Genomic DNA, 13,049 nt, shown 5'->3' on the forward strand with positions numbered 1-13,049 from the left:
GCTTTAAAGCATAAATCTTTTCCAAAGTGCTTCCCATTAATTAATGGGTGTCAGTTGACAGAGTAGTATTGGAAGAGATATAGGAGTTCATTTGGGGAAAATCAGTTTTCTTAGAAACAGAGAACCTGAGGCCCAGAAAGTTTCAATGACCATGCAGTCTAACACATGGAGAGTAGCAGTACCAGTTACACTGGGATCCTGCAGTGACTGACTCCATGCTGCCAGTTCAGTGAAGTCCTCATCAAAGCCCACCAGACTCTCTGTGTGTCCAAACCCTGTTCATGTCTCTAGCCTCAGCTCTTGAAGAACCTACTCTCTAGTGCCCAACATTCTGGGCAAACAGAACTATGAGCATCTATGAGTAGTTCTACACAGCAACCAGAGTGTTACAGGTGTTTCTGTTTTTGTTATTTTTACTCCAAAAGCTTCTCTCTCTTTGCTCACTTGATAAACACATGTACGTTACTTCAAGGTTCAGTTCGATTCAGCCCAAGCATCACTACCTCTTGAAGTCTTTACTAATTCACTTACTTTCTCTTCCCAGACAATCAGAAAAAATGAAGTAAGGAGTAAGTTAATAATAGCCAACTTTTATTCCACGCTTATTCATTCATTCTACAAATATTTATTGAACCCATATGACTTGTAAGCACTGTTCTAAGTGCCTTACATTTATTATGTTAATCATTCCTCACTACAAATCCTGAGTTAGGCTCTATTTTTATGCTCATTTTATAAAATAGAAAATCTAGGCTTAAAGAGATACTGTATCTTTTCATAAAAATAAAATAAAATAAAATAAGTAAATAAATGAATACTTAAAAGTTATCTTGCTCTCTTCCTCCTCTGTGGTTCCTCTGGTTCCTGAATATATGTCCACTATGGAATTTGCAGAACTCCATGGAACTTGTTTCACTTCCAATTTGTGATTTATGATTATATAATTCTGTATATATAATGATATATTTACTACAGATTATATATGGCTGTAGGCCATTAGCACCACAATGGTAGGGGTAGGATTTCCTTTTTACTATTTATATTTACTTTTTTTTTTTTTTTTACTATTTACTATTTTACTGTTTACTATTATATCCACAGCCCTGATAGAGAAGCACATACTAAGCAGTCAGGAAATGATAGTTGAATAAACAAATGAAGACTGAATGAATGAAGTACAAATGCATAGAACTCTGGCCTTTGAGTCTCCACTGTTCTGTGCTGCCTTCCCAGATCAATCTGAATTGGGGAGAAATGCCACATATGCAATGATGGACAGTTTCTCCCCACTCCTCACCCAAGACCAACATTATTTTCCTAGATGTACATTCTAGAACTCACTTCTGGACACTATAATTTTCCATTTTCTTACCTATTATTAGGGTTATATTAATTCTACAGATTTAAATGGAATGAAAACTTATTTGAGAAAGGACAGAAGCTGTTTTTCAGTCTTGCTGAGGAACAACATAATGACAGTGTCCTGTTAGCACACAACACCCCAAATAACAGGAGTTTGGCAAAGAGCCTTGGGAGGAACTCAAGTCATTACCATGGCCCTCTATTACAGCAGCCGGAAATCACACTGCTGATTTCCACGTAATACAGCAAATATCTCTGAGAGCAGGATCTCAGTTCCAAGACACTTAACAGCCCTCAGGCACGTTCTGTACCATATGTGGGTCCCCAGGTTATTCTAAAGCACGCATTCTTCTCCTTTCTACTTTATCAAGAATTGTAATGTTTAGTATAATTAACCTCCATCCTTTGTTTCACAGTATTTCACAGGATATCTTTAGTTAATTTAAGGGGTAAGAACAGTATCATATCATAAAATTCTCAAAACAGACTAGGCTTTTAATGGACACATATGCATACACATACACACACATATGCTCTTACTTATGTTAGAGTATATAAGGGTGTATAGTACTTACACATATCTGTATATTTTAAATAGTAGACATATTCTATAGATGCATATGTAAATGAGTACACACATATACACATGTACACATATACATGTACACACGTATACATATACACACATACACATAAATCAGCATTTTAGAACACCTACAGGAAGTAAAGGAAATGTACTTCATATGAAGAGAATAAAACATCCTTTGGAAGAACAAGTTAGTACTTTCTGGGTAAGAAAATAATAATATAGAACTTTAATTTTTATATGTATATATGTATATACATGCCTACATGTCTATGTGTATATAGATACATATATAGAGACCTATAAATACATGAAAATATGTTAATATGTACAAGTATTTAGGTATTATAGAGATATTTTAAAACATATATTAAAATCTATGCATAGCACTCTCATAGGACTGAGGTGGTAAAAAGGAGGAAGGGTCAGGTGATAGAAGAGTGTCACAACACTAAAGGCCCTAAAAGATATGGTATTTTAATTCCAATATTTGGAGGACTGTTCTTCCTAGCCAACAATAAAATATATGTGAATAAGAGAAAATGTATAGAAATAAGTATGAAAAAGAATGGGAGATGGTAGCTGTCTTAAATTGCCTTCTCATATGTCACTAGATCCTTAATTATCAGTGCAGAGAGTCTATTTCAATCCTTTAAAGCATTAAATGGCTATAAATTTAAGGCAAGTAGGAGGCTGACTTTGTTAAAAAGCAAGAAAGGGAAAAGTTTCCCTTGATGGATGAAAAATGTATCAAGATTTTTAGAGCATGGTTATTATAATGTACTGTTTTGGGGCTGAGAAATTATCAGTTATGAAATGAAAATCTTATTACACCTTGGATAAAAAGAATTATGACAATAAATCAAGTTGCTTTTTCTACTTTAATGTCAGTTGGCTAATTCTACTCTGTGCAAAAACCATAAGCTAGATGTGTGTTTGTCTTCTTTGCCTTGAGAATTTAACATAATCAACACAAGAGATATAATTTAAAGACATTTAAACCATATGTATTTGTTAAAGAATATATAGAGACTTCAAAATTGTCAAGACTGTTTTTTTTTTCAGTTTGAAATTCATGTTAACTCTGAGAAATAATTGAGTTTCCAAATGTCAGGCTCCATTTCAGGCTGAACCAGTTTAATGCTAAAATGACAATATATTCTTCATTTAAAGCAAGATTCTGAGATGAATGATATTAATTCATCAAAAACCACATATATGTAACTCAATCATTAAGATCTAGTGATATGTGATATTCTTAGAAGTACTTTTTAAAAAACTAATATTAAAATTAGAATGTTCTCTACACCTTTCCCATCATACCATTTCACTTGTAATCAATAGCCACTCCTCAATTATAGTAAAATCACATTAAAATCAAGAAAATACTTTTTTTTCCTGAAAACAGCTTTTCTCCTTCTCAATGGATATTTAAGAACTATCACTGTTCTATATTTATGACAGTGATTACAGGTGCACTTTATTTAAATTTTACAGCATTTACAGGAAGTTGTCTTACCTCTTCTGGATGGGGACAGGAAAAAAATGAACCAATTTCATTTCTGATAAAATGCCAGTAGTTTGGGGCAAGAATAAGCTAGGAATTAAATTAAGGCAATCTGCACATCTGCTTAAGAACTAGATTACAGAAGAAAGAGAATTATAGTTTTTAATATAAATAACCTTATTGCTACTCTATGAATAAATAAAATGTTTCATTATTGTATTCTGAGTGTAATCATCCTGTAGTCTGCACCCAATTATTCCCTTTGTGTGTAAAATGAATTATTTCATATAAACAAATTTTCTTCTCCATTACTGAAAAGGTATATAGTATTATGAGAGTAAAATTAGAAAAGCATAATTTAAATCACTACTTTCCATAGCTGAAGAAATAAATGCCTTTTTATCATTAAAGAGGTGGAAAGTATTTGATTAAAGTTCATTTTTTTCTCTCCCTTAAAAACAAAAACAAAAACAATGAGGCTAGGCAGTACAGAAAAGTTAACAATGATTAGAAGTTAAATTGCTGCTAAAAGCCAATGATGCAGCACAGTAAAATCATCTGAGGACTACAGAAGTTGAACTTGGGAAAAAGTCACTGAAAGAAACTGAGCACAGCATCTTCGGACTTTCACAGGCCACCCAGAGGTGAGCCCACAAACACCTGTGAAAATGACAGGTTTTCCAGGCCTACCGTTTTCCAAACAGGCGTTCCCAGTCAGCAAGGAGGACTCAGCAAAGTTTCCAAACCATGCTACCCTTACACAACTTGTTCTCAGTTTCTTCCGATAGTCAAGGGAAAGTCAGAAGGAAAAGGCTCACCTGTGCTGGGCTGAACCAACCATGTGGGCAGGCGCAACGCTCCCCACAAGTCCCTTTGCCTTTAGCGCTCGTCTTGTGGGGGCTTTTCCGCACACTGTCCCACAAAGTGACCAGCTTGGTCCTGTTTGAAGCTGGGCCCCCTGGTCCTGAGGAGGGCATGGTCTGAGAATTGTACCCAAGCCCATGAGGGTTCCTCTGCCAGCCACAAGCGCAGTGGGCATCCCTGATCAGTGTGGGTGCACTCCTGCCGGCATCCATCCCATCGGACCCCCGGCTGCAGCCGTGTTGCTTGGTGAGGTATGCATTCATACTGCCCTGATGCCTACTCTTTCCTTTGGTCAGCTCTGCACAGGAATGTCTCCTCCCTCACACCCCTTTTCTTCCAGGCAGTTGTAAAAGTCTTTTTTTTTTTTTTTCCTCCCGTGGATCCCTCAGTATCTTTGACAGCTGCTATAAGCAGTGCATCGTGGGAGCAGCGAGAGCAGCTCCGCACAGCATTATCTGCGGGCTGGTAGCTCTTTGTCAATAGATGACTCAACTCACAGAGCAACTTGACAGTATCCCTGCTCTAGGCAGAAGCAATCAATGCTCCACACAGCTGGGCTACAAGACTGTACAGTGTGTTACAAACCCTTTTTGGATGGAGCCCCACAGTAAAGAGTACTCTTTGCAATTTGGCATTCTGGCTTTTCCATCTCCTAGATGAGCCCTACACAAAATACAGACCTCAGGAAAGAGAGCTTCTTATCAGACTAGCAGGACCCTTCGTTCTGGAAAGGATGCATATAGACTGAAATAACACAGCATGGACAATTTAAAATGATGGGAAAGTTAACCTGTAAAGAAATTTCTAACATTTACAGGAATCACTTACCTAGAGAGATATTTGCCAAGACACAGAGCAAATCATGAGGTAACTATATAAGGGCATCAATATTAACTCTAAACAATATTAATTCATTCAGAAAAATCACTGAGATCACAGCATTATACTAGGGTCCTTTAAAATTTGGAGGTTTAATTTGTTTTAGATCATGATTATGTATTATATTCCAAACATACATTTTTTATGCTATGAATGATTATTAATTCTTTCTGGTTCAAAATAAAGCAATTTTCAAAGTTCAAAACTTATGGGTTGGCTTATTTTAACACAGTGTTTTTCCTTCCCCCAAATTATTCTGAGGATTTCCTTTCAAATACTTTACCACAACAAATACATTCACCACAGAGAGAGTCTGCATTTTAAAGTGAAAGACACATCCAACTCTGCCATCCAGTATTTTGGTTTCCACAGACAGAATTTTCAAATTCTTTTACTGGAAAATGAGTGAAATCTATCCAATTTAAAGCAATTGCCTTCCAGAGAGGACATGATTGTTTTAAAATTTTAGTATGATTGCAGAAGCCATACATAGTATGGCTTAGTAAAGAGAAAGGCTAATTACTACGACAGTTAGAATTTTTATTATGTTTGAAACTTTCCATATTTGTTGCCAAAATGTCTATCCTTATCACATATCCCTGAGGGAACCATTTTGGTTTGACTGGGATACAAGCTGCCATCTATACAGCACCAAAAAAAAAATGCTACAATCCCAAGATATAATTTTTATCTATAGACCAACAGATCCGCCTTCTCACTGCTGGGGCAGTATAGACCTCATTTCTGACTGGATTGGCAAAGTTCTAATTTCAAGGGCTAGGATTATAACATATACAATTTTCAACACTAGAACTCCCTGGACAAAGCATTTTTATACATAAAAACTGAAAGGAAGATGTAGGATCTACTCTTCCTGTGTATCTCCACAAAATGGTCCTTTTCCAAAGTCTTACAGCATAAGGGGCTGCTATAAATAACTTGCCTGGCAATGTAAGCATTCAAGACACCTTTGCTAAGTAATGATGACCCATATGTGGAAGTTCAAAGGGCAGGCCCTGGTTTGCTACTGACCATTTTGTTTTTACCCCAGGCACCTAGCACCCTTCCTGCCCAGCACGTACCAGACTTCTAATAAATACATATTTTTTGTATGGATGAATGAATGGTTGGGTGAATGTTTATATAGAAGGAAGAGACATGCAGGAGCTAACATGTTTTGAAAATAATATTTAGTTCAGCAATGCTCCAAAAACATAAATTATTCCTTTAAGGTTAGCTGTAGTGTTGGTTTTGAGGTGTTAAGGAAATTTGCCAAAAAAAAAAAAAAAAAAAGAAGACTTGAATTGTTAGGTGGAAATAACAATGGTATTAATGGTCTTTCTTCCTGAAAGAGAATCCAGGAGTTAAGATCAATATCTAAGAACAGTAAAATGGAGGCAAATAGATCATCATGTGATGCTCTGTGGGGAAAAGGGCAGAGTACCATCCACATCTCTTCCCTTCCCTTCTCTCTCCTCTCTCTGTCTTCTCCCTCTCACTCTCTTCTCTCTCCCTCTATATCTCTTCTGACTCCTCTCTTTCTCTCTCTCTTTCATTTTTTATGCTGGGTTGTTTGGAATGAGCCTGAAAGAACTTCTAGGTCAAATAAAGGCCCAGAGAACCTTGTATTTGTCTAGTGTCACCATGATGCATGGCTATACAATAGGACTTGATGTGATATGGCAATACTATCACCCCCAAATGAGAATGTCAAGAAGTGATAAGTTTGGCTCTCTCCCATCTTACCTAACCATAGATGCTTCTCTAGTTTTTCAGGCAGATATAAGTGCTCAAAGGCCCATTACCATCTTTAGGGAAAACATGCCCTGTTGTCACCCATTTGCCTCTCAGGTATGAGAATCAATCTGTGTAGGAGTCAGCGTGAATCCATTAAAATTTTGTAATGGCGGGTGCAGTTTGCAGCAATACAGAAAACCTCCTGGCTGGGCACTACACAAAGATATTATAAATCTTTATAGGGACCTAACGCTGTTATAAATGGGTTGTTTGGAATAAGCTATTTCTTCTCATTACAAGGAAAATAGATATTTTATTTTATTTTATTTTATTTTATTTTATTTTATTTTATTTTATTTTATTTTATTTTAGACAGAGAGAGCATGTGCACGAGCAGGGGAGAGGCAGTGAGGGGGGAGGAGAGAAAGAGGGAAAGAGGATCTTAAACAGGCTCCACACTCAGCATGGAACCCAAAGTGGGGCTCGATCCCAGGACCTTGGGATCATGACCTGAGCCTAAACCAAGAGTCGGATACTTAACCAACTGAGCCACCCAGGCGCCCCTAGAATTTTTGTTTTAATAACCTCACTATGCCATTTCTGTACAGATAAATAAACATCATGAATTGCATAACTAATGCTACTTCCTCCAAAGATCTCAAAGACCATAGAAAACTTTCATTAAACTTATTGCAAGACTATACTGAAATTATTTTTTCACTTTAATACACGTAAAATATATCCAGCCTCTTGTCTTCCCCTGTTCTCCCCAGTTATTTCTTTTTTGAACATGACATTTGGCTTTCACAGTCTGATGATAGACCACTTAAATAGATAAATATGTCCAACTAGCCCACTGTACTATGAGACAGACCTACTGATTAAAGATAATTCAATTTGATCAACTGTAATTGGACTATTGTAATGACCATGAGATGACATGATATTCTGGCCAAACAAGAATTAGTTGTGCACAAGTACACATCCTACTTATCATTGTGATTTTACATGGGCAGATGGTGCACAACACAATGCCTAGATGAGATATATCTTATTGACCTCTCTTTGACCTGACATTGACTCCAGAGAACAACCACTAGCTTTGAAGCAGGGGCTTAAAACGAATATCTGGCTTGATTTGTTTAATAAAAAAATAATTGGCAAAGATGAATTGCTAAATAAATTGTGCCGTACTAAAGCACTATGCAGACTTTGTTTCCAGAAAAAATTTCCTTCAGGCATTCTATGCATATGGGAAATGAAAATATTAATTATGAAAGAAGAGCTGAGGGTTTGCTAAAGGAAGACTGGGTACCATAAGCCCTGTAGCAGCTATAAGTAATGTGTTAAATAAACACAAAATAGTATAAGGTATTAGATACAATTTTTCTTGATTTGAAAACTGTGCACAGTCCATTCCTGTGGCTGCAGACTGAAGATGTTATAAATGCTAGCTAATATTCTTCTACATCTAATAACTTTCACCTACAATCTCTAGACCCAACCATGTTCATCTTTCAAAGCAAAAGAGAAGCCAGAATATTTAAAGTATTTTAGGCTCTAAAATTATTTCCAAAATACTTAAGTCAATTTAATTATAATTCTTACAAGGCAGAAACAAACAAGAATTAACAGTGTGGAAAGGCACACACCAAATTGCTATAGAGATTTAACATGGACTGAGGATTTAGTAAGCAGAATAAAGTTTCAATATGTCCCAAATTTTCACTAATATACTTGGATTTGTATGGGTGTTGATGAAGAGGGGATCAGTCTTAATTGACAATAAGGCTAAATTAGAAAACTGTTTTTAGGAAATGCAGACTTATTATATTCTAACACATGCAGAACACTATTAGAGAAATAAGAACACAAGTTATGTGACATTTCTTAGAGAATCTGAAAGGAATACTAAAAAAAACTAATGATCATTTATAATTTACGTATTTTAGCAATTGAATCTAACTGACAGACTATATGAATTTGTTCTCACCCTTCAAGATTAAACTGGTGTCACTTCTCTGAAGCTTTCCAAATCCCTCTGGCCTATTCAGTTGTGCTCTACTCTGTTCATACATGTGTCTGTGCAAATATCTTTCACATTTGTCTATTTCTCTCAATCACCATGATGACCACCCCCATCCAAGCTAGCATCAGTTTTCTGTACACCTGGTGAAACAGCTTCCTAACTGGGCTCTGGCATCCACCCTTACTCCTATACATTCTCACACAGTGGCAAGAGAGACTTCTAAATTGTGAAAATGATCAAGTCCTACCCTACTTGACAGCTGTCAATAAAGTCCCATTCTCTCGGATCTTTATCCCCACAGAGAGCACAATCTTTAAAGTGGCTTATAAGGTCCTTAATCATGCCCTGTGTGACCTGGCCTCTGCTGCTTTCACCTGTCTAACCTGTGCTTCACCCCTTCTTCTGCCATTCAACAACACGGGCCTTGAATACCTACCCTTGGTCCCACCTGTGGCCACTGCACATGCTCCCTTCCCCTTGCCACAGTTTTATGGTAATTCATTCCTGCTTACCTTTCCAAGGTGCATGAAGAGACAACCTCCCAAAAGCTACCCAAGTAAACAAATAGCACAGTCTAAAAGTGGGCTTACTATGCAACACAGCCCCGAAAGAAGGCTCCTAGACCCTTCCATCCTACCAGCTTGCCATCCATAAGCCTCTTCTATTCAGAAATTCTGGAGTCTTCCGTAGTCTCCAGGGCTCAACTTAGATGTCACCTTTTCAAGAGGCATTCCCAGGACACTGTCCCCACCTGTTCGAGAACATATCAGATCATCTTCCCACCAAGCACTCATCTGTCACCCTGTACTTGTTTACTACAACACTTACAACAATTATATTAAAAACAATAATTATACTATTATTTGTTTTGTGCCCTTTTTCCCCAAAAAATGTAAGTAATGCCCATTAGGGAAGGGAGAGCGATCTCTTTTGTGCATCTGTATCCTCTGAGCCAAGCACAAAGTAAATGTTTAGTATTTATTAAAATAAACAAGAAAGAAGATAGAATTATCTTTTAGTGGTCATCAACATAGGCATCTTGGTCCGGGTTCTACTTCCCAATTTATTTTTTTTTATTTTTTTTAATGTTTTTTATTTATTTTTGAGACAGAGAGAGACAGAGCATGAACGGGGGAGGGGCAGAGAGAGAGGGAGACACAGAATCGGAAGCAGGCTCCAGGCTCTGAGCCATCAGCCCATAGCCCCACGCAGGGCTCGAACTCAGGGACCGCGAGATCGTGACCTGAGCTGAAGTCGGGCGCTTAACCGACTGAGCCACCCAGGTGCCCCTCTACTTCCCAATTTAAAGTGAATAAACATTTTGGACCTAAAAACAAACAAATAGAAATATAGCGTGCTCTTAAGGTCAGCATTTAAGTGAAACATTCACTGTGGCTGAGTAGCCTAATTATATTAACACATTTTTTTATTTATTTATTTTTATTTATTTATTTTTTTTTTTAATTTTTTTTTTCAACGTTTTTTATTTATTTTTGGGACAGAGAGAGACAGAGCATGAACGGGGGAGGGGCAGAGAGAGAGGGAGACACAGAATCGGAAACAGGCTCCAGGCTCCGAGCCATCAGCCCAGAGCCTGACGCGGGGCTCGAACTCACGGACCGCGAGATCGTGACCTGGCTGAAGTCTGACGCTTAACCGACTGCGCCACCCAGGCGCCCCTGAAGAAATTCGTTAGTGGTCTTCTAATGCTAAGAAATTCAAACAGCTTGTTTTGTTTAAGAATATTTTTTTAAGCTTATAGATTTATTTTTGAGAGGGAGAGAAAGAGAGAAAATGAGTGGGGAAGGGGCAGAGAAAGAGGGAATCCAAGCAGGCTCCACGCCATGAGTGCAGAGCCCACAAGGGCTCTGAACTCATGAACCATGAGATCACAACCTGAGCCCAAATCAAGAGGTGGAGGTTTAACTGACTGAGCCACTCAGGTGCCTTGAAACAGCTTCTGATTTATTTTAGCAAGATATCCATTCATAAAAGCTGTACTTCCAGGGGTGCTTGGGTGGCTCAATCTGTTAAGCTTCTGACTTCAGCTCAGGTCATGATTTCCCAGAGTTCGAGCCCCACATTGGGCCCCATGCTGACAGTTCAGAGCCTGGAGCCTGCTTCAGATTCTGTATCTCCTTCTCTCTCCCCAACTCCTGTGTCTCTTTCTGCCCCTGCCCTACTCATGCTCTGTCTCTCAAAAATGAATAAGCGTTAAAAAAGAAAAAAAAAAGCTGTACTTCCTGACAGCTGGGCTTTTCTCTCAGATCTTTTCAAATTGTTCTCCCTTTAGAGAGAGAGAGTGCAAAAGATGGAGGAGTTCTCCAAGTCAAAGGCCAGCCAGTGGTAAAGCAGGGAGAGGATTCTAAACTCCAACCACCAAAGTCATGTTCCTCTTAAAATGATATAGTCCAGGGGCATCTGGGTGACATGCTTTGGGCTCTGTGCTGACAACTTGGAGCCTGCTTGGGGATTCTCTGTATCCCTCTCTCTCTGCCCCTCCCCTGCTCTCTCTCTCTTTCTCAAAATAAATAAATAAGCATTAAACATGTTAAAAATGTTATAGTTCAAAAGGTAAAGTGATTTCAGAAGATACTAAAAGTGTGTATCAGAGAACAAAAAGGCAAGATGGCATCTACTCTTCCTCCCACCAATCAAATTAGAAAGTTAAAAAATCAACAGCATTAGTATTCATAACAAGTATCCTTTTTAGTTCTTTTTTTAATTGTGGTAAAAATACACAATATGAGATCTATCCTTCTAACAAATTTTTGAGTATATAGTATAGTATTGTTACCTCTAAGCATACTGTAGAGCTCTCTAGAACTTTTTCATTTTGTAAGACTAAAATTCTATGCTCACTGAACAATTCCTCCCACCTCCTCACAAGCCCCTGGCAACCACCACTCTGTTTTCTACATCTATGAATTTCACTACTTTAGATACCTCATATAATATGCAAACATGCAGTATTTATCCTTCTGTGACTAACATATTTCATTTGGCATAATGCCCTCAAGTTTTATCCATGTTGTCACATAATGATAGGAGCTCCTTCCTTTTTACAGCAGAATAATATTCCATTGAATGTATATACCACAATTTGTTTATACATTCATCTGTCAATGTATATTTAGGTTGTTTCTACCATTTGCCAAATGTGAATATGGCTTCAATATCTCTTTGAGATTATAATTTAATTTTTTGTATAAATAGCCATAAATGAGGCAGTTCAATATATGGTATATATGTTATATCATATATGATATGTGGTACTTTTATTTTTAATTTTTTGAGAAACCTCAATACTATTTTCCAAGGTAGCTGAGCCATTTTACATTCTCACCAACAGTGCCCAAGGGTTCCAATTTCTCCACACCATCACCAACACTTATTTTCTGGGTTTTTTTTTGTTTGTTTGTTTCATTGGTTTGATAATGGTCATATTAACAGTGTGGTCTTTGTTCTTTCTTGAGACTGTTTTGGCTATTTCAGAGGTTTTTGTTGTATTTCCATATAAATTTTAGTTTTTTTTTTTCTATTTCCATAAATATATTTACAGATATTGCATTTAATCCATAGGTCTCTTTGAGTAGTATGAACATTTTAAAACTCTGCCTTCCAGCACAGAAAGTAATTTCCCTGACACTGGCCATAGTAACATTTTTCTAGGTGTGTCTCCTGAGGCAAAGAAAAGCAAAAATAAACTACTGGTACTACATCAAAATAAAAAGCTTCTTCAAAGAAAAGGAAACAATAAACAAAACTAAAAAGTATTGTAATGAATGGGAGGGGATATTGGTAAATGACATATCCAATAAAGGGTTAGCATCCAAAATATATAAAGAATTGATACAATTATTACACACCAAAATACCAAGTAACCCAATTAAAAATGGGCAGAAGACATGAACAGATGTTTATCTAAAGAAGACATCCAGATGGTCAATGGACACAAAGATGCTCATGCAAATCAAAACTGCAGTGAGATATCACCTCACATCTGTCAAAATGGCTAAAATCAAAAACACAAGAAACAAGCGTTGATGAGGATGTGAAGAAAAAGGAACCCTCCTACACTGTTG

The 13,049-nt window shown here is 37.2% G+C and overlaps 1 protein-coding gene across 22 annotated transcripts in view; it reads right to left on the reverse strand.

The window, feature by feature from the left end:
• Positions 1 to 13,049, reverse strand: part of DLG2 (discs large MAGUK scaffold protein 2) — a 2,060,086-nt gene that overhangs the window by 776,302 nt on the left and 1,270,735 nt on the right. The window contains exon 1 of one of the 22 annotated variants that reach the window (XM_086678460.1): positions 4,274 to 4,766. The exons of 17 other annotated variants lie outside the window; for them this stretch is intronic. In XM_086678460.1, the coding sequence (XP_086534586.1) occupies positions 4,274 to 4,582 (309 nt within the window). In that variant the 5' untranslated portion in view covers positions 4,583 to 4,766. Of the gene's footprint in view, positions 1 to 4,273; positions 4,767 to 13,049 lie in introns of those variants that run through there. 4 more of the 22 variants (XM_086678469.1, XM_025928044.2, XM_086678470.1 and 1 more) reach the window with 4 other exon arrangements.

Source organism: Puma concolor, chromosome D1, assembly GCF_028749965.1.
Source record: "Puma concolor isolate L17-30 chromosome D1, mPumCon1.1.hap2, whole genome shotgun sequence".
NCBI lineage: Eukaryota > Metazoa > Chordata > Mammalia > Carnivora > Felidae > Puma > Puma concolor.